The sequence below is a fragment of the Delphinus delphis genome, chromosome 5 (genome assembly GCF_949987515.2).
Source record: "Delphinus delphis chromosome 5, mDelDel1.2, whole genome shotgun sequence".
NCBI lineage: Eukaryota > Metazoa > Chordata > Mammalia > Artiodactyla > Delphinidae > Delphinus > Delphinus delphis.
In genome coordinates this window covers 120,680,483-120,702,563 of record NC_082687.1, presented here as the reverse complement: position 1 = coordinate 120,702,563, position 22,081 = coordinate 120,680,483, and the positions used below count along the sequence as shown (strand labels likewise).

At 39.3% G+C, this 22,081-nt stretch overlaps 2 protein-coding genes across 4 annotated transcripts in view; one reads left to right on the top strand and one right to left on the bottom strand.

The window, feature by feature from the left end:
• Positions 1-7,706, bottom strand: part of AFG2A (AFG2 AAA ATPase homolog A) — a 342,950-nt gene extending 335,244 nt beyond the window's left edge. For both annotated transcript variants that reach the window (XM_060012953.1, XM_060012954.1), the window contains exons 1-3: positions 7,525-7,706; positions 1,354-1,475; positions 165-322 (exon numbers count right to left, since the gene is read on the bottom strand). In XM_060012953.1, the coding sequence (XP_059868936.1) occupies positions 165-322; positions 1,354-1,475; positions 7,525-7,669 (425 nt within the window). In that variant the 5' untranslated portion in view covers positions 7,670-7,706. The remainder of the gene's footprint in view (positions 1-164; positions 323-1,353; positions 1,476-7,524) is intronic.
• Positions 7,707-7,809: 103 nt separating this feature from the next.
• NUDT6 (nudix hydrolase 6) overlaps positions 7,810-22,081 on the top strand; it is a 40,415-nt gene continuing 26,143 nt past the window's right edge. Inside the window, exons 1-3 of one of the 2 annotated variants that reach the window (XM_060012947.1) lie at positions 7,810-7,924; positions 12,587-12,790; positions 17,290-17,345. In XM_060012947.1, the coding sequence (XP_059868930.1) occupies positions 7,885-7,924; positions 12,587-12,790; positions 17,290-17,345 (300 nt within the window). In that variant the 5' untranslated portion in view covers positions 7,810-7,884. Of the gene's footprint in view, positions 7,925-8,269; positions 8,519-12,586; positions 12,791-17,289; positions 17,346-22,081 lie in introns of those variants that run through there. The other variant, XM_060012946.1, reaches the window with a different exon arrangement.

Sequence of the window (22,081 nt, the reverse complement as noted above, 5' to 3'; positions counted from 1 at the left end):
TTTACATATACTGGTTAAATAAAACATACCATTACAATTACTTTCTCTTTCTCTTCACTTTTTAAATGTGGCTACTAGAAAATGAAAAATTACATGTGTGGTTCACATTTGTGACTCATTTGGGCAGCACTGATCCAGACAGTCACCAAAGAAAAGAGCCAAACCTGAGTGCCACGTCCATTTCCTCAGCCTGCAGCACAGCACCCAAAACAGGCTGGACGTGGATGGCATCACCAACCCTCACACCCACATTCTTCTGTGCCATTTCACTCAGGCCAACCTTGCCTCCAGGAAATCCTGCCACAGGCCAGGCCGTATAGACCTGCCCAGAACATAGGAAACAAAAATATAATAAATATTTGTAGAATATCATTCATTTATAAGGAAGAAAACTAAGCACAGTCAAGTACATGGATCTGCAAAACACAGTCCGTACCCCAAAGGAGTTATGATTTGACATCAGTTACAAAAAAACTATTTTTTTATAAATATTACATCTCTTTTGTGAAGATTAGGAATAATACCACAGTGAAAATGGTGGAAGAGCTGAAAGGTGTATTTAAGAAAAGAGACAAAGGCATTAACAGGTGATAAGAGAAAAATGAGAAAAAATACTGAAGGCAAGCTAACTGTAAGGTAGTTCAGTCTGGAGCATAAACTACATCTAGGAAACAGCGAGTGACCCAGTACAAGAGCTCCATGGGAACCTGGTTCTCAACCGACTTAAATGGTAAGGGAGAAACTCAAAGATTTCTAGCTCCGGATAACAGGCTGAGCTCACACATTTATAGTCTTCTCTTCCACAAAACACAGTAAAGGATGTTTTACAGTATAAGCCCAGAACAATGAAAGGAATGGGAGGCAAGCCATCAGCAGATACAAGACTGCAAAACATTTTGAGAGGACCCCACTGGATGAGAGAACATTGACTGATGAAGCAGCAGCAGAAGACATGGCAGAGTCAGAGGAAGAAAGCTAAGCTGCCAAAATGACCCAGGAAAGGTTCTGGACTTAGAGTCTCAGGTATGATGAATGGTAGCCAGGACAAACGGAGGGTAATCAAATATTTACGTACAAAACAGGTGACCCAAAATAACATTTCTGTGAAGAAATACAACTAACAGACTGGGAGAAATAGGGCTGGTAGTGTGTCACTACCTCTGGAGGAAAGGCTTCTTTCTACGTCATGGCACTTAGGGCCTACAACTCAGAGGGTATCAAAGGAAGGAAAAGTTTACATAGATGTGAGGGTCTTGTAAGATACAGCTTTTCATTTATTACTGCTTGTGTTGAAAATTAAAATCAAAAACATCTGAAATATTTCTAAAGTAAGGAAATGAAAAGGACTCTCACCTCTTGCTTTCCATCCAAACTGGTAAGCAACACTGGTCGACCAATACATATGTTTGCAGACTTCATGGTGTTGAGTCCAAGTTGAACAAGGGAATTCTGGAATGCTTTAGGAACTTTGTCGTCTACCAAGAAGGAAAAGAAAATTATTTTTGCACTATTTGTAACTGAAGTTAAAGCATGCTTTCTTTTGGAGTAAATAAAAATCCTTTATCCACATGACCATACGAATGCACTTAACAAACCCTGGAGAGACTACTGTCCCAACCCTCCTTATTTTAGCAATCAGACTTAAAACCAAACCTTTGTGAGGATCCACTGACAATATGACTGCTAACTAAAAAAGGATGTTTTATGGGGTAGGTATTGGTTTTCATTATTTTAAAAAAAAATCTCTAATTTCATTACTAACTGAACATACTTGCAGTAGGGCTTTTCATACTTGCATTCTGAAATTTCCATATTACAGATTCTAAGTTGAGTTGGCTACTAGTACTCAAAGGCTTGAACTGGGGAAATGACACATCATCTGGCTCTGGAGGATTAAGTTATGTTTCCACTTCTCACCCACAGGATAGCAACCAGACATTCTTCCTTTCTATTCCCAGGAACACATGGATAACAATAACACAAGTCTTATTCCTTAGGCGAACACACACCGACTCAAATGACCATTAGAGCTTTCAACTTTTGGCCAAAGAAGGGGCCCAGAATTCAGTCCAGTTTCAAAACCTCTGAAAATGATATGCTAACATCTCCACCCCTGCCCACACACTCCCTCAAGCTCCACATTTGGTTAGCTGTCCCTCCTCTGATGCTCCCAGCACCCTATGTTGCCAGATACTAGCAGTTATCACAATATTCATTTATTTTACAATCTGACTTTCCTTTAACAATATACTGCTTTGTAACAGGAAATGGGTCATATTCATCTTTGTAACTCCAGCGCCTAGGAGTGCATCAAATATAGCAGATGCATAACAAATATGCATGAAATGAATGAATGCAGTAGATGAGTATACAATATTTTTCTTTTCAGCACAAAATCCATGTAACGCTTATGATGCCTCTCACATAAACTTTATTATAAAACTTACAATCACATATATCATAATCACAGAGCTCTGACTAGTATTAGTGTTCTTTCATAATCAGAAAAACAGATCTTTTGTAACTAAAAAGGAACTAAGTCAACAAAAGCAAAACCATGAGGTATGTCTGATTTACATCATTCTCTGCCACTGCGAAGTAACTTCCCCAACACATTTATTTTCCCTCTGTCATCAGATGAACAAATCTAGAAAAACAAAGCATCTCCCAGGGCTAAGATTAACAGAACTGAGCATAAAATAAGCATTTTTTAAAATATGACAGGCTGAAAAGAAATTCAACTTTCCTATGAGCACCAGGTCTCTTACACAGTTTACCCAGGAATAAGAGCAAAGCGTCCTGTTTGATAACCTCATAATGTTCAGTTTCTGCCACTTCTTTCTTCCTAATAAAGGAAACCTCAATGAATTACCCTTCCCTCTTGATAATTACCTTGAGGCGGGTACTCAGTCCCTGACAAGATTCTAAGTTTTCTTCCTCTCTTCCCTCCATCCTATCCTGCACCAAGATTTGAAACATCACACACTTCTCTACCTCCATTTCCTCCCTATCAGCAATGGAGATCATGATCAAATTCCCATCTGTTGGCTTTACTTCCTAATACATTTCCATTGTATTCTCTGCTTACAGCATCCAAATCTATGTAAGCTATCCCCCGCACAATTTTCACCAGTCCTCACTCCTTCATTACTTTAAAAATATATCTCTACATCTACTTCCTATTAATTAACTTCACACTTACTGAGCACCTTATGTGCCAGATTAACTAATGAGATAGTAAAGGTAATTTCAAACAACCACCCACCCTTCATTTGTTCATTCAGCAAATATTTACCATGTGCCCACTATATGGCAGGATACTACACTAGGCACTGGGGAAATAAGGTGAACAAAAACAGACACAGTCCTTGGCCTCATGGAGTTTATAACTTAATAGAATGAGAGTTATTAAACAATCACTAAATAACTGTACAATTCTAAACTAAGATTAATGCAATTAAAGAAAAACTAAGAGTCCTAAGAGAGGCTATAATGCAGGATCAGATCTAATTTGGAAGAATCAGAGAATGCTTCTCCAAGAATATTTAAATTCAGGTCTGAAGGAAGAATAAAATTAACTAAATGAAGAGCGGGAGGGGGAAGACAATTCTCAGCAAAAAGAAGAGCTTGTACAGACATCCTTGACAAAAGACAGCATTGTCCATCTGAGGGGAAAAGTACAGGCAGAGTGGTGGGAAACAAGGAACCACATAAGGAAGGTCAAGACCACCCAGGGCAGTGGGCTTTATCAAGCTCCTTGTCTTTAATCTGACAGTAATTGGAGGCCAGTTAGTGATGAAAAGCAGGGTCGTGACAGGATTTTTATTTTAAAAGATCATTCTGTCTGCAGAGTGGAAAAGGAATTGGAAGAGAGCAGCTAGTGTAGTAGTCCAGGTGAGAGAGTATGGTGTCTGAGATTAAGGTTGAAGCAGTGGGAAGGGAGTGCAGAAGTGGAACATGGGAAATACTTAGTAAACAGGACGTGGTGGTGGACTGGATAATGTGAGATGTAAGAGAGCGGTGTCATGAAGGAATCTTAGATTTCTGAATTCTACAATGAGAAAGACTGAACAGAGCTCATTTGTTTTGTTGGAGGAAATCTGACTTCAGGAAGTCAGTCCTGAAGTATCTTTGAAAAGTCCAAAAGAAGAGGTATAGCACAGTGCTATATTCAAAGTATGGACCACAAATTAAGAAAACAATCCCATTTACAACTGCATCCAATAAATTTAACCAAGAGGGTGAAAGACTTGTACTCGGAAAACTATAAGACTCTGATGAAAGAAACTGAAGACACAAATAAATGGAAAGATATACTGTGCTCACAGATTGGAAGAATCAATATTGTTCAAATGTCTATACTACCACCTAAAGCAATCTACAGATTCAATGCAATCCCTATCAAAATACTAATGGCATTTCCCACAGAACTAGAACTAATGATCCTAAAATCCATATGGAACTGGAATAGCCACAGCAATCTTGAGAAAGAACAAAGATGGAGGTAGCATGCTCCCTGATTTCAAACTATACTGCAAAGTTATAGTAATTAGAACAGTATGGTACTGGCACAAAAACAGACACATAGATCAATGAAACAGAATAGAGAGCTCAGAAATGAACCACACCTATAGGGGAAATTAATTGATGACAAAAGAGGTAAGAATATATAATGGGCAAAAGAGAGCCTCTTCAATAAATGGTGTTGGGAAAACTAGACAGCTACATGCAAAAGAATCAAACTGGATCACTTTCTTACACCATGTACAAAATAAACTCAAAATGGATTAAAGACTTTAAATATAAGACCTGAAACCATAAAACTCCTAGAAAAAATATATACAGTAAACTCTTTGAAGTTGGTCTTAGCAGTATTTTTTGGATCTGTCTCCTGAGGCAAGGGCAACAAAAGCAAAAATAAATGAGACTACATCAAACTAAAAAGCTTTTGCACAATGAAGGAAACCATCAACGAAACAAAAAGACAGCCTACTGAATGAGAGAATATATCTGCAAATGATATATCTGATAAGGGGTTAATATCCAAAATACATAAGTAACTTTTATACACATATATTACAATGAAATATTACTCAGCCATAAAAAAGAATGAAATCTTCCCATTTGCAACAACACGGATGGATCTAGAGGGTATTATGCCAAGTGAAATAAGTCAGAGAAAGATCAGGATCAGATGGTTTCACTTATATGTGGAATCTAAAAAACAAAACACAGAAACAGACTCATAGATACAAAGAACAAAGGGATATTTGCTAGATGGGAGGAGGGTGAGGGGGCTAGGCACACAGGGGAAGGCGATTAAGAGGTACAAACTTCCAGTTATAAAGTAAATAAGTCACAGAGATGTAATGTACAGCATAAGGAATATAGTCAATACTGAAATAACTGTGGATGGTGACAGACGGTTGGTTACTAGACTTTAAAGGTGATCATTTCCTAATGTATTTAAAAGTGAATCACTATGACTTACACCTGAAACTAATACTGTTCGTCAACTATACTTCAATTAAAAAAAAAAAAGTGTGGTCCACAAACTATCTGATACTGTTCATGATGAAGTAAGTAGAAAAAATGAGAATATGCATTTAGAAGCTTTTATTGCAATTTGACAGAGTAATTTTACATCTGTTGAATCTAATAAAAATTTCTCTTTTTTAACTTATTTTTCCAATAATTTACTTTTATCATATTTTACAACAGTGCTGATCTGTGATGTGTTGTAAATTTTTAAACCTTCCCTATGGAGTTTGAGAAGCATTGATCTAGAAGACAATTAAATCAAGACTCAGAACAATCTAAATTACAAATACAAATCTGAAAATAATAAGGGTAAATGGGAAGGAAACGCTGGACACTGGATGAACTTGCCAAAGAAAGAAGATTTATAGAGAGAAAAAGAGGGTTTAGGACTAAGAAATAAGGAACTTCTACATCTGATGGTTAGGTGGAAGAGGGTGAGCCTGCAAAGGGAACTGATGAAGTACCAACCAAAGGAAGGAGAAAAACTCGTTGATTTTGATGACACGTAAGTCAAGAAATAAAGTGTTTCAAGAAGATAGAAATGGCTGACAATACCAAAAGCTGCTGAGGGGTCAAGTAAAGTAAGTAATGAAAAACCATCCATTGGATTTACCAACGTGGAGATCATCAGTGACCAGGGTACAGGCAGTTTCCATGGAATAATGAGGTGGATGTCAAATAGGAATAGGCTATGGAGTAAGTGAGAGATGAGGAGGCAGGGACCCCTCCTTTTAAGAAGTCTTGCAGTGGAGGGTGGTGATAAGAAGTGTGGAGCTTTTGTTTAAAGATGAAAGAGAAGGGGCTTCCCTGGTGGCGCAGTGGTTGAGAGTCCGCCTGCCGATGCAGCGGACACGGGTTCGTGCCCCGGTCCGGGAAGATCCCACATGCCGCGGAGCAGCTAGGCCCGCGAGCCATGGCCGCTGAGCCTGCGCGTCTGGAGCCTGTGCTCCGCAACAGGAGAGGCCACAACAGTGAGAGGCCCGCGCACCGCAAAAAAAAAAAAAAAAAAAAAAGTGAAAGAGAAATCAGTAGGTTTAAATGTCAATGGGAAGGATCCAGTTGAAAAAGAGACTGAATATGCCCAACAGAACAAGTTGTCCGCCGATCCCCAAAAAGCCTGAAAATACTATGTTAACTGGAAGATTGTCTTTAGGGTCTGCACTAGACATAAATAAAAATCTTGCCACTAGGTTAATCTGATCCCTTTTTCAAAGCTACAAAACATCACGCCTGCTAAAAGCTTTACCAACTCAATGCTTTTCACTTAAATCCGTTCTCCCAAGTCAAGGTTGCTGTGATCTAGGTCCATGGCTTTAGAACCAAATACATCTGGACTCAAAAAAAGCCTCTGCCATTTAGTTAGGACCTGTGTAACCTGGGGGGAAGGGTGGGGGGGAATAGCGTTAACTTTTCTTTCTCTGTAAAATGAGCATAATAATACAGTACCCATCTCCCAAAGCTCTGCGCAGAATAAATGAGATACATACGTGAAATACCCAAGCTCCTGCTAGCACCCGTGCGCACTTAACAGCTGTTTAATTAAACACCAGAACCCGTGTAGTAGGGAAAAAGCCACCTTTCAGTTTTAAAGGCACATTAACGTCTCTTAGGAAGGACAATACCGACAGCGGTACTGAACTGGGCTTTCAGTTTTTTAGTATAGGTATACACTACTCTCGCTAGAGACGAGCGACTTCGCAGTTAAATACGCCGTTAATCTTAAATAAGGCAAAACCGTTCCAAGCGCAATTTAGAAATTCAAAGCAATTTACAATAGAGCTTGACTTAGCCACTAAGTCATTTCTGCCCAACTTCTCTAGTGCAGGCGCGGCTTCGAGTGTCTTACATACTTCTGTGCCTCTCGCACACCTCTGCCTCACCCAACTTTTTAAAAACCTTTACACCTCAAGGCAGAATCGCTAGGTTTTCGTCCTCTCGGGCGGCGCCCCCTCGGCCTCGGGTCTCCCTCTCAGAACTCTTTACCCTTTTCTAAGAAGTTGATCACCACCAGAGTCCCGGCCGCCACGGCAGAAGCTGTGGCCCCGGCAGAAAAGGAAGCAGCGGAGGCCGAGGGCGAACCATTCCCGGCGCTTTGGTTCAACCGTTTTCTGTTCTTCTTGGACGACATGATCGGAAGGCAGCCCGAGAGAAGCAGCGGCAAAGCCGGCTCAACGTGCGCGCTTCGCTGAGAGAAAAACTTCCGGGGCAGAAACCAGCGAGGCTCCGTCCCGCGCCGTAATCCCCTGAGTGGAGCGCAGCAAGAGTGGGAGAACATAGCGTCTTCAGAATCCGCTGTCGGATCAGAATCCGGGAAGGAGGACACGGGAACTTTCTGGGGTGAAGATGTGGAAGACGTTGACTTTCGCCACAGAAGACGGATTAGGTGGACGGAACCCTCATTCAGATTATAAATTCCTGAAAAACAGGACTTTTTCGTATCTCCGCCTCCTTCTCTATCCCTGAACAAAACGTCTGTTGAATTAAACTGAGGTGGGGGTGGGGGGAACAGGGGAGGGAAGGGGAGTGGTGGGAAAGTTTCTGTCGCTTTCCTTGAGCTGGGCAAATTCTTGAGAGGAGTCGGTCGACCAGACTTCGCCGTCTCCTCTACCTAGCGCTGCAGACCCCTGCTCAACTCTGAGAATGCGTGAGTGACACTCTTCTAAAACTTACGGTAGCGCCGTCACTCCCTGGCCGCGTGATTTGGAAGCGTCCGCGTGGGCCACGAGGGCCAGTGCGGAGATGCCGCAGCTATTGAGAGGGGGTCGCTGGCGTGCGGTGTTGGCGCGGGCCCGCCGCGCAGTGCTCTTTGCAGGGCCCCGTGGGGCCTCGGGCGGCCCGGTTTGCGCTCGGGACGCTACCTCCGGAGCCGGCGAGCTGCGGGGCGAGCTTGACAGATTCGGGGGCGTCTCCGTGCGCCTGGCGCGGCTGGACGCAATGCACCGCTTGGACCCGGTCGCCTTCCAGAGGGCTTTGCAGGGCAAGTGCGCCTGGTCCGAGGCTCCCCTGCCTTTCTAAGGAAGTAACCGCGGCCCCCAACCCCGAGTTGCGCCTGAGGGAAGGAGAGAGGGCGTGCGTGACCCGCAGCCGTTTTCTGCCTTTCGTCCTTGTGCCCTTGGCTGGGAGGTCTCTGAGGCGGTTGGGTGAAATGGTGACGAGCTCAGACTTTGGGATCGGCAGCCCTTGTTTCTGGTCATCTTTCTAGTGTGTGACCTTGGGCAAGTTCTGTAAACCACCGTTTTCTCATCTGTAAAACCAGGTAATAGGAGCTCATGGGACGGCTGAGAGATAAATTGCATAATGCACATGAAGTGCCTCGCACGGTATCTGCCACGTATTTAACGCTCTGTAAATGTTTGTTGATATTATTACGCTCTCGTTTACTATCACTTACCGACCCTTCGTTTCGCCGGACAGTTTACCCAAGGCAGAACCGTAGCACTTTCTAGTACAGATGGTGGACAGTGAGTGGGCCAGAGAGGTTCTGAGTGGTCGTATTTGTGCACAAGTTGGGTCAGGAGCTGTGGCGCCGAGAACTAGAGTTTGCTTTTCCTTAGTAACAAGCCTTTTGTGATTCACCGGGGAGATTGGTGAGTGGTTTCAGTCTCCAGTGGGAAAACTCGCCACTCTCTTTGAACCTTGAGGCCAGTGATAAGAAAGATAGCTTGGATGGAGGAGCCTTCGCTTTGAGAGCCCGTGATTTGGCGGAACAGCCTGTTTTTCACACTGCCCCTGAGGGCCCTTATAATCAACTTGAAAGCATAGCATGGAAACTCATCCTCTCACACTTAGAGGAAACTGAAAGTAATCTTTATTCTATGGAGCAATATGGCAAGTGAGCATCTATGGAAATGTAACTGAGCTAGTCGTTTTCATCTTCAACCATCCTCAGTTCTAAACTGTTTACCTCTTCACCTTGTTTTCTCTCCTCCTTGGGAACAGCTGCTAACTACAACAGTGTTAACACTACGAGAATCAAATGTTCATCCTCTAATATGTGCACGTTTGTGTGGGTAGACACAGGTATTTATTGTACACACTTGTTACTTGTCAGTGATTAAAGCACTACCTCAGTCAGGAAGGCAAAGCAGAAAGTGGGTTGGATTTGGAGTCACACATCCAGGTTTCAAGTTCCAGGTTTTGCCACATGCTTAACGAGGCATTAGGAAAATCACCAGTGAAAATATTTGCCTCTTAGGTTGCTCATGTGAATAATGCCCACTCTAACTACTTTACTGGATAGATGTGGTAATCAAAGATAAATTACATGAAACTAATTTATAAACTCTGAAGTACCATATTCTTTTGTATCTTTTTAATAAATTCTTTTGTACTTACTAAGTGCTAGACACTGTTTTAAGAACTTCAGAAGTATTGATTCATTTAATCCTCACACCTGTGAGGTAGGTACTATTATTATCCCCATTTCAAAGATGATGGTACTAAGAGACAGATTAACTTCCCCTGGCTCTAGAATTTGTTCTTGGCTGCACTATAAGAGCTATTGCTGGGTTTTTTGTTATTGAGCCAAACAAAAGTGAATGGTATTGCCTATAAAAAGAATCTTAAAATTATCTGAGAAGAAAGCCTGGTAGGAAGTCTAAATGTATTCTTTCTTTTCAAGTAAATAGAACTGATTGCCTATAATGTATTAGCAATAGTTGTTTTGCACCTTTGCACGTGAGGTCTATTCTTTTACTGTTCCCGTTATTGATAACTAAAGTTAGATGGATGAAGAGGTAACATGTTGCTAAGCTTCACATATATCTGCATCAGTGGGGAAATAACACTTGTTCTGGTTTTTGCTGTGCCGCTCACTAGCTGTGTGACTTTAGACAAGCCAGTCATTGAATAGGAATTGAGCCCCAGTGCATAATCTCATGTTAACCTGGATGATTGCAAATGCACAAAATATTAATTAGGATTAGAAAAACAGACAGTAACAGGTGTCATCGGGCAATGTGTAGTAAGTTCTAGTAAATCTACTAGAAAGTAGTCCTTAGGTTCACATTTGGAAAGCACGTGAGGAAAGCTTATTGTCAAAGGTGATATGTGAGCTCACTTTGAGGGCTGGATCTGAGCAGAGGAATGAGGGAAAGAGGAGGAAGAAGCATTAAAGTTTATTAGTGAAACAGAGAAGAAAGAAAGCATTTTAAAAAGGATTCTTAGGCTTTGAGCATTGGAGCCAGAAAAATGCCTGTAAGCAAAACTAAGGTGGCTGGTGTAGGAATCAGTTTTGAATATAGGTGTGAAGTTTGAGGCAGCAGCCTTCAGAAGATGCGAGCAGCTGAAGAGCAGAAAAATTCAGTGTTCAGTGAGGCCAGGACTAGGCAGCCACCCTTGCGTAGTTGTTAGCTGAAGCAGTAGCAGTGGACAGATTCTCCAAGCCAGAGTGTAAAGAGAAAAAATAGGAAACAAGTGACTATACTTGTAGAACTTCAGCTTTTTCTTTTGATTGGAATGATTGGGAAGGAGGACACGGGAACTTTCTGGGGTGATAGAAATGTTCTGTAATCTTGACTGGAGCGTGGGTGGCACAGATGTATGCATAGGTCAAAACTCACCAAATGTTCACTTAAGGTTTGTGCATTTCACTTTATGTAATTCTGTCAGTTTTTAAAAAGATTTAATCAGAGAAGGATTGATGTGAGAAGGATCTGAAGGGGCGCCACAGCCCCAAATCAAAAGGTACCTTAAATTAAGGCTCCCACATTGTCTGTCACTGTGTTAGGCACACTGACTTCAAAAAGGTAGAGCAAGATGGTCCTTAACCAGGAGATGCTTACTGCAGAGGCCATAGAAGAGGAGGGAAAGGAATCTAACCATTAAACAAATAATCAAGTCTTCCCCCTCTCTCCACACACACTTTACAGGATTGTTGTAAAGATCGCGATGGTGGATGGAGAAAGTGATCTGAAAAGTTTTTCTAAAACTGTGGAAGTATTCATTTCTTCACCTATAAATTAGGGGTGATAATACCTGCCTTTTGTGTTGTGAGAACTTAATGAAACAGTGTATCTAAAATGTCTGGAGTTTAGTAAGGGCCATATAAATGTTAGCATCTTTTTTCCCTGGCTCAATCTCAAGTAATAAAGTAAGCATTTAAAGTCAAAGACCGAAAATCTATTTTAATGTTTGTCATGGTATAATTTGTAATAAAGGAAAGTTAGAAACAATCTAAATGTCCAAAAGGAGGAGGTCAGTTAAGTAGTTTATGGTAGACCTATATGAGGAGAATTATAGTCATTAAAAATGTGTGTTCGTTAAAGAATTTTAATGGCATAGCAAAACATTTATAATATGTAGTAAAAAAATATTGTAAATTATATATGGTATGTCAATTCCAAAATTATATTCATGCAAAAAATGTCGATTTTAAATTTATCTGTGTGCTAATGTGAAGTTTTGATTTCTTCATTGTACTTTATTTTGAAAATTTTCTAGAACTACCATACATTATTTAACAACAAAGTTATATTTTTCACCTTGAAACGTATAAACCAAAAATATATATATGTGTGTGTGTGTATATATATATATATATACACACACACACACACACACACACACATATATATATGAGAGACAGGACTTTTAAAGGAAGAGTAAATAAAAGCCCATAATAGTCATTTATAAAGATGAAAACCAAGATTGTTAAAAGGAACAACAATGAAATGGTGTTTTATTTAAATTAGTTTATTCGTTCATTTTAATACAATTATTGAGCACCAATTATGTGCCAGGTATTGTGTCAGGTGATATATAAAGATCATCACTATATTGACTTTATTTTCGAGGAATTCAGTCTGGTGGAAAAATCATATATAATTATAATAAAACGTGGTAGTTTACGTGCTGCTGGTGTATGTGAACAGTACATTTTGCGATTCCCCCGTGCCACCCGCCCGCCCCCAAAGAGAGCTAACTAGTAAGGGAAGTGGAGCTTAAACTTGGCTTCCTGGAGGAGGTGACACCCAGAGATGAGTTTTACTTTATTCCACTCCTCTCACTGGAAAATATTTACAGATGTTTATCTTCTGTGTTTTAGCTGCAATACAGAAATGGAGGTCCGAAGGTAGAGTAGCAGTATGGCTGCACATTCCCATCCTCCAAAGTCGATTTATTGCTCCTGCCGCTTCCCTGGGCTTCTGCTTTCACCACGCAGAATCGGACTCATCCACGCTGTCTCTGTGGCTGGGAGAGGGGCCCAGCAGATTACCAGGATATGCTACACATCAAGTGGGAGTTGCAGGTCTGTTTCAAACTAATGTTGATCACAATTAACTTCTTAAAGGTTCACCCAGTTTCTTCTTACAGATGAGCCAGTAGTTGGTTCATGTGGAATGAATAAGTTGATTAAATGATTGTCCTCCTTGGAACTGCAGCTGGTATTGATACTTTAAATAGATGAAGTTTGCCTTATGAATCAGCAGAGGGCAGCACAGAGAACAAGCAAGTTTAGTTTTTCAAAGGATATGTTTGAACATGTTTTTCATGGATATGTGAACTTCACTACTGAAATAGTAACAATGAATTGGGATCAGGGAATAGATTCATTTCATTATGGTAAAACATATTAGTACTAATTATGTGATTTAGTAAAATAAAAGATAACTTTTAAGTTGAATTGAAGGCAAAGCAAACCAGTTTTTCAGTGATTTGAACATTACTTCTTAGAGACATTTACATTAAGTCATTGTGCCAAACAGTTGTTTTAAAATAGCATAATTTAAATACAGAATTTTGAAGTCACTGGTTAGCTTCAGAGACAGTCTTGAGAGAAGACTTGCTTTAGGTGAAGACAGGAGTTCTCACATTGTAGAGAGTGCATCAGAATCACTGGGAGGGCTTGTTAAAACAGATTGCTGGGCCCCAGCCCCAAGAGTTTCTAATTCATCTGGTCTGGGGTGGGGCCTGAGAATTGCTTTTTCTAATAAGTGCTCTGCTGCTACAGCTGCTAGTGTTGATGCTGGTCCTAGGACTATCCTTTGAGAACCAGGGTTAAGAAAACTAGATTTCCCAAAAAACAAAAATAGGAAAGAATCCTTATGATTTACTATGAAATAAAGCAGTAATATGTATTATTAGTAATTTATTAATAATAGTATTATTTGCCTTTATATAATTTACAAGAGTTTTTAAAGGTAGTTTGCATCTTTGAAGTCTTTTAAAGGAGTTGTTCAAGGATTTCTAATGTTTTCTCTGTCCATGGTCTCACTCCCCTCTAGCAAGTAGAGGCAATTCAGCAACTTCCCATTCAGCTCTACTTCAAAAGACCACTTGAAAATTTGATGGCAGCCTCACACTTCATGGGAAAGACATAAAGATAATTATCAATTCATTGGTACAGACTTTCAAAGCAGAGTTTCCAGTTAGTACTACAGAATTGGTAATATATGCGTAAAGAGTATCCTATGAAGAACTTGTTTATAACCAAGTACAGTATGGTATATTAGAGTTAAGATACGCCACAGGAGTTCAGGGAATGAGAGGTCGGAAACTTGATGAGAGTCTTGAAGGCCAGCTAGGATTTGAAGTGGCTGTTGGGATCAGGAGGTGGTGTGAGGAATTCTTCTGGGAAGGTACAGAGTTTTTAGGTTAAGAGAGAATAGCTGACACTTGTTTATAAGCTGCAGAAGGCATAGCTGGTGAAGGGAGTCACAGCCCGCCACCCCAAGTGCCCCTTTGGCACGTTGATCATTCTGAGCTTTTCTACCACGAAGAGGAGAACATTCTTGTCACTGGAGCCGGGGAGTTGGCACAGAGATGAATCTGTGCAAACCTCGTGAAAACAGCCATTATATTCTGTGAGTTTCCCAAATAGTTCCTAGTCACTTTATCACAGTTTACCTTCCTTAGCCCACACCCCTTTTCCTCTTGTCATTTCTGCACAATTTATCCCTCTTTCTTAAAATGGAACATAAGCCCCTGGGTCTAACACTTTGGGGGGATCTTCACTTCTTTCTATGAAGTTCTCCACCCCTACTCAGGCCACGTAAAATTATTAACATCAAATAAAATTTATATACTTCTTATCCATTTATCTGTACTTTGTCAGTTCAACTCACAGGTCCCAGACGCAGAACCTAAGTGGGTAGAAGAAAAAAATCTTTCCTCCCCTACACTGGAATGGAGTGAGCTATGGCTCTGTTTCTGTTCTTCATGCAGCAAGCTTTTATCTGCCTCAGAGCCTTTAAACCTACTGGCTCCTCTTCCTGCAGTGCTCTTCCCCAGGGCTTTGTTTATCGAGCTCTTTAGAGCTGAAATATCTCCTCAGGAAAGCTCCTGACCTTACTGTATAAAATAGAGTCCTTCCACCTGCCAGTCCCATCATCCTTTGTCCCTTTATCCTCTGTTTTTCTTTATAGTACTTATCACAGTTTGAAATTATGTCATATACTTAATCGACCCCACAATAATATAAACTCCACGAAGGCAGGTATTTTATCTGTCTTGTTTACCATTTTATCCTCAGGCTAAACACAGTGTCTGGTGTAAAGTAGGTGCTCAGTAAATATTTCTCAAATGAATGGTTGGGTAGATCTTCAGTTGGCAATGTCAGCCCTCTGAAAAGGCAGTTGTAGCGTGGTGAAGGGGCAGTGTCGCACAGTGAGAAGAATACCTACTTGGGACCCAGACAGGATGTCAGTTTTAGGGCTGTGTGAATTTGGGCACTCAAAATTATACCACTCACAGGATTATTATGAGGAATAGCTGAGATAATGCACCTAAGGCACTTAGTACAGTACTTGACTAATTATAATATAATAATAACCTCTATTTAATCCCTGATCTCTTTGGCTTTATTTAACTTTTATGTTGTGACCAACAGGGGTCGCTCACATTGTGTTTAGCAGTGCTGATTTTGGCTCATGTTTATAGTGAATTAGGAAAAAGTTCAATTTGAGCAATCACAAATTATTAAAATTTAAGAATAGGTTTTCCTGGCATTCTATCCCTTGTAAAGTCCAATTAAATTACAGTTTATATTTTCTAATAGAATCCAACATTAAATTATATCTCACTTTGTGGTTTCCCTTCTTGGCTTTGAAATACTAAAATGTGGTGTTTTAATTTCAGAGAACATAGTTCTTCCTAGTGTTGCACATATCTATTCCCTACTATATTTTACCTTTACATAGTATTTATCACCATCTCATGTTCTATGTAATTAATTTTTTATTTGTCACCTCCTCAAACACACACCAGAACACGAACCCCATAACGATGGGGGATTTTGTTTTGTTCACCACTGTATCCCTAGCACCTAGAAAAGTACCTGACACATAATAGGATCTCAATTAATATGCTATACATAGAACCTGTATATATTGTATGTAGGAGCTCGGTTAATATTAAAAGAATGGATGAATAAGTGGAAAATATGGTTTGTTTGTTGTTTGTTTTTGTTTTTGTTTTTTTTGCGGTACGTGGGCCTCTCACTGCCGTGGCCTCTCCCGCCACGGAGCACAGGCTCCAGACGCGCAGGCCCAGCGGCCATGGCTCACGGGCTCAGCCGCTCCGCGGCATGTGGGATCCTCCCGGACCGGGGCACGAACCCGCGTCCCCTGCATCGTCAGGCGGACCCCCAACCACAGCCCCACCAGGAAAGCCCAGAAAATATGTTTTTAACAGTATCTTCCCACATTATGTAAATACAAATAATTTTAAAATTAAAGCATTTAAAGGAACCTAATACAAATCATTAGTGTCATTTGTATTTTTGACCTAGGATTACCCAAAGAGAGAAAAAAAAAACCAAAAACTTATTTTTGAGTCCCTAACATCTAGTAAAATGCCTAGTACACTGGGCAATGTATATGATGAATGAGTAAATGAAAGCAATGGACTAGAACTTGAATATTCCAAAGCAATATATTGGTAAGTTATAACATTGTGTACATAACATGGTAAAGAAATTTAAGTGCTTTAAGGAGGAGGTCTTGAACTGAATATTGAGATATTTGAGATTTGGATCATCAGGGAGCACAACCCATGCTTATACATAGTGATTCAAGGAATAAAAATGAGAATGGAAAAGTCAATTCATTGACTCAATAAATCTTTTTAGGCATTTAAAATTGGACACTAATAGATGATCTTATTTACAAAACAGAAATAGAGACGCAGACATAGAGAACAAACATATAGACACCAAAGGAGTAAGCGGGGAGGGGGGTGGGATGAATTGGGAGATTGGGACTGACACATATCCACTATTGATACTAGCATAAAAATAGATAACTAATGAGAACCTACTGTATAGCACAGGGAACTCTACTCAGTGCTCTGTGGTGACCTAAATGGGAAGGAAATCCAAAAAAAGGGGATATATGTATACGTATAGCTGATTCATTTTGCTGTACAGTAGAAACTAACACAACATTGTAAAACAACTATACTCCAATAAAACTTAATTTAAAAAAAAATTGGACACTAAACGCTAAAAAAGGATAGAAAGATTATTTATACTGTCAGGAATAGATGATCTAGAGAAGGAGATGCAAATGATTATCCTACGAGTTAGCATATGCTAGAATCATCATTGGTACTTCTAAGTTGTTAAAAGAACCTAGATAACTGAGCAACTGATTTCTTGCTGGAGAAATTTACAACTCTTCATGAATGAGGTGGTTATTTGAAGTAGGCCTTCAGGGATGGGTAGGATTTTGATGACCACAGGTAATAGTGTGGGAGTAGTCTGAGGTGAATGAAATTCATATTTCTCAATTATCTTCCCCCCCCCAACAGGAGCTGTATTTGATGAAAATACTAGAAAAATATTGGTTGTACAAGATCGAAATAAAGTAAGTTGTTTCTGCTTTATAAATTGCTTTCTAATTGTTCTATCTAGAGAAAAATAAAGTGTAGAATTTTGATATGCTCAAAGAATTATAGAAAGATATTTTTTAATTTACTCTGATCAATATTTTTTATTGACATATGCTTGATTTACAATGTTGTGGTAATTTCTGCTGTACAGCAAAGTGATTCAGTCATATATATATATTCTTTTTTAAATATTCTTTTCCATTATGGTTTATCATAGGATGCTGAGTATAGTACTCTATGCTATACATTAGGACCTTGTTGTTTATCCCCTGTACATATAAAAGCTTACATCTGTTAACCCCAACCTCCCACTCCATCTCTCTCCTAACCCTTTCCCCCTTGGCAACCACCAGTCTGTTCTCTATGTTCATGAGTCTGTTTCTGTTTCATAGACAGATTCATTTGTGTCATATTTTAGATTCCACACATAAGTGATATCATATGGTATTTATCTTTCTCTTTTTGACTTACTTAGTATGATAAGCCATAATTGCATCCATGTTGCTGCAAATGGCATTATTTTGTTCTTTTTTATGGCTGAGTAGTATTCTATTATATATATGTACCACATCTTCTTTATCCATTCATCTGTCAATGGACATTTAGGTTGTTTCCTAGTCTTGGCTGTTGTGAATAGTGGTGCTATGGTATGAGGGAGTGTTCTAATTTCATTGATTTACATGTGGCTCTCCTACTTTGCCAACATCATTTGCTGAAGAGACTGTTTTTTTCCCATTGTATATTCTTGCCTTCTTTATCAAGGATTAATTGACCGTAGGTATGTGGGTTTATTTCTGGGCTCTCTGTTCTGTTCCATATTTCTGTTTTTGTGCCAGTACCATGCTGTTTTGATGACTATAGCTTTGTAGTATTGTCTGAAGTCTGGCAGGGTTATACCTCCTGCTTTGTTCTTTTTCCTGAGGATTGCATTGGCAATTCTGGGTCTTTTATGGTTCCATATGAATTTTGGGATTTTTCTGGTTCTGTGAAAAATGTCATGGGTAATTTGATATGGATCACATTAAATCTGTAGATCACTTTGGGTAGTATGGCCATTTTAACAATATTAATTCTTCCAATCCAAGAGCATGGGATATCTTAGATATTTTTAAAGTCATTTCTAAGGTGTTGTTGATCATTTGGATACTTACTTAATCCAAAAAACACTTATCCAGTCCTTAAAAATGTCAGAGTAACCTAAGTATTCCTAAGTATTATTTTATGACTACAAAAAAATTTTAAATGGCTGTAAATTTAATTAGGAAGACAAACTCTGTTTCTAACAAGCTGTTAAGATATTATTCCACTCATTCAATATTCATTAAGCTTCTACTCTGATCCAGGTGCTAAGAATACAAAGATTAATAAGGCAGTATCCCTGATGTCCTGTAGCTTACTATCCATTTGGGAAAGTAGTCATATAACAGATTGTTAACAATTAACTTCACCTTTAAAAAGCCCCTAAAGACTTCTCCTTCGAAGTAACATTTAAACTGGGTCTTGAAGAAGGAGTAGGAGATTCGAGGCAAAACAAAAACAAAACAAAACAAAACAAAAACCAGGGTGGGGAAGGGAGGTGGGGTAGAAAAACAGACTGAGAAAATTAGAATTGCATATATGAAGGCACAGAGTTCAGAAAGTGGCTGACATGGTGTCTTAGTCCATTCATGCTGCTATAACAAAAACACCATAGACTGGATAGCTTAAACAACAAAACATTTTTTTTCCTAATATTTTATTTTGGAGTATAGTTGATTAACAATGTGTTAGTTTTAGGTGTACAGCAAAGTGATTCTGTTATACATATACATGTATCTATTCTTCTTCAAATTCTTTTCCCATTTAAGTTATTAAAGAATATTGAGCAGAGTTCCCTGTGCTATACAGTAGGTCCCTGGTGATTATTTTATATATAGTGGTGTGTATATGTTAATCCAAAACTTCTAATTTATCCCTCCCCCGGACGTTTCCCCCACCTGGCAACCGCAAGTCTGCTTTCAAAGTCTGATTCTGTTTCTGATTTGCAAATAAGTTCATTTGTCTCTTTTTTTTTTTAACATTTCACAAATAAGTGACGTCATATGATATTGTCTTTGTCTGACTTCATTTAGCATGATAATGTCTAGGTCCATCCATGCAAATGGCATTATTTCATTCTTTTTTTATGGCTGAGTAATAGTCATTGTGTGTGTGTGTGTATATATATATGTATATATATATATATATATATATATATATATATATATGTATATATATATATACCACATCTTCTTTATCTGTTCATCTGTCCATGGAAATTTAGGTTGCTTTCATGTCTTGGCATGTAAATAGCATTGCAATGAATACTGGTTGTATGTATCTTTTCGAATCATGCTTTTCTTTGGATATATGCCCAGGAGTGGATTGCTGGATCATATGGTAATTCTATATTTAGTTTTTTAAGGAACCTCCATACTGTTCTTTATAGTGACCGTACCAACTTACATTCCCAGCAACAGTGTAGGAGGGTTCCCTTTTCTCCTCACCCTCTCCAGCATTTATTGTTTGTAGACTTCTTGATGATGGCCATTTTGACCGGTGTGAGGCAATACCTCATTATAGTTTTGATTTGCATTTCTCTAAAAATTAGTGATGTTGATCATCTTTTCACGTGTTTGTTGGCCATCTGTCTTCTTTGGAGAACTATTTAGGTCTTCTGCCCATTTTTTAATTGGGTTGTTTGGGGTTTTTTTGATATTGAGCTGCATGAGCTCTTTGTATATTTTGGAGGTTAATCCCTGGTTGGTACCTTCATTTGCAAATATTTTCTCTCATTCTGAGGGTTGACCTTTTGTCTTGCTTATGGTTTCCTTTGCTATGCAAAAGCTTCTGAGTTTAATTATGTCTCATTTACTTATTTTTTAATTTTCATTACCCTAGGAGGTGGGTCAGAAAAGATCTTTTTTTTTTTTAACATCTTTATTGGAGTATAATTGCTTTATAATGGTGTGTTAGTTTCTGCTTTACAACAAAATGAATCAGTTATATATATACATATGTTCCCATATCTCTTCCCTCTTGCATCTCCCTCCCTCCCACCTACTCTATCCCACCCCTCCAGGGGGTCACAAAGCACCGAGCTGATCTCCCTGTGCTATGCGGCTGCTTCCCACTAGCTATCTACCTTACGTTTGGTAGTGTATATATGTCCATGCCTCTCTCTCGCTTTGTCACAGCTTACCCTTCCCCCTCACCATATCCTCAAGTCCATTCTCTAGTAGGTTTGTGTCTTTATTCCTGTCCTACCCCTAGGTTCTTCATGACATTTTTTTTTCTTAAATTCCATATATATGTGTTAGCATACAGTATTTGTCGTTCTCTTTCTGACTTACTTCACTCTGTATAACAGACTCTAGGTCTATCCACCTCATTACGAATAGCTCAATTTCGTTTCTTTTTATGGCTGAATAATATTCCATTGTATATATGTGCCACGTCTTCTTTATCCATTCATCCGATGATGGACACTTAGGTTGTTTCCATCTCCTGGCTATTGTAAATAGAGCTACAATGAACATTTTGGTACATGACTCTTTGAATTATGGTTTTCTCAGGGTATATGCCCAGTAGTGGGATTGCTGGGTCATATGGTAGTTCTATTTGTAGTTTTTTAAGGAACCTCCATACTGTTCTCCATAGTGGCTGTACCAATTCACATTCACACCAGCAGTGCAAGAGTGTTCCCTATTCTCCACACCCCCTCCAGCATTAATTGTTTCTAGATTTTTTGATGATGGCCATTCTGACTGGTGTGAGATGATATCTCATTGTAGTTTTGATTTGCATTTCTCTAATGATTAATGATGTTGAGCATTCTTTCATGTGTTTGTTGGCAATCTGTATATCTTCTTTGGAGAAATGTCTATTTAGGTCTTCTGCCCATTTTTGGATTGGGTTTTGTGTTTTTTGTTATTGAGCTGCAAGAGCTGCTTGTAAATTTTGGAGATTAATCCTTCGTTGCTTCATTTGCAAATATTTTCTCTCATTCTGAGGGTTGTCTTTGGTCTTGTTTATGGTTTCCTTTGCTGTGCAAAAGCTTTGAAGTTTCATTAGGTCCCATTTGTTTGTTTTTATTTCCATTTCTCTAGGAGGTGGGTCAAAAAGGATCTTGCTGTGATTTATGTCATAGCGTGTCCTTCCTATGTTTTCCTCTAAGAGTTTGATAGTTTCTGGCCTTACATTTAGGTCTTTAATCCATTTTGACCTTATTTTTCTGTACGGTGTTAGGGAGTGATCTAATCTCATACTTCTACATGTACCTGTCCAGTTTTCCCAGCAACACTTATTGAACAGGCTGTCCTTTCTCCACTGTACATTCCTGCCTCCTTTATCAAAGCTAAGGTGACCATATGTGCGTGTGTCTATCTCTGGGTTTTCTATCCTGTTCCATTGATCTACCTTTCTGTTTTTGTGCCAGTACCATACTGTCTTGATTACTGTACCTTTGTAGTATAGTCTGAAGTCAGGGAGCCTGATTCCTCCAGCTCTGTTTTTTGTTCTCAAGATTGCTTTGGCTATTCAGGGTCTTTCGTGTTTCCATACAGATTGTGAAATTTTTTGTTCTAGTTCTGTGAAAAATGCCAGTGGTAGTTTGATAAGGATTGCATTGAATCTGTAGATTGCTTTGGGTAGTAGAGTCATTTTCACAGTGTTGATTCTTCCAATCCAAGAG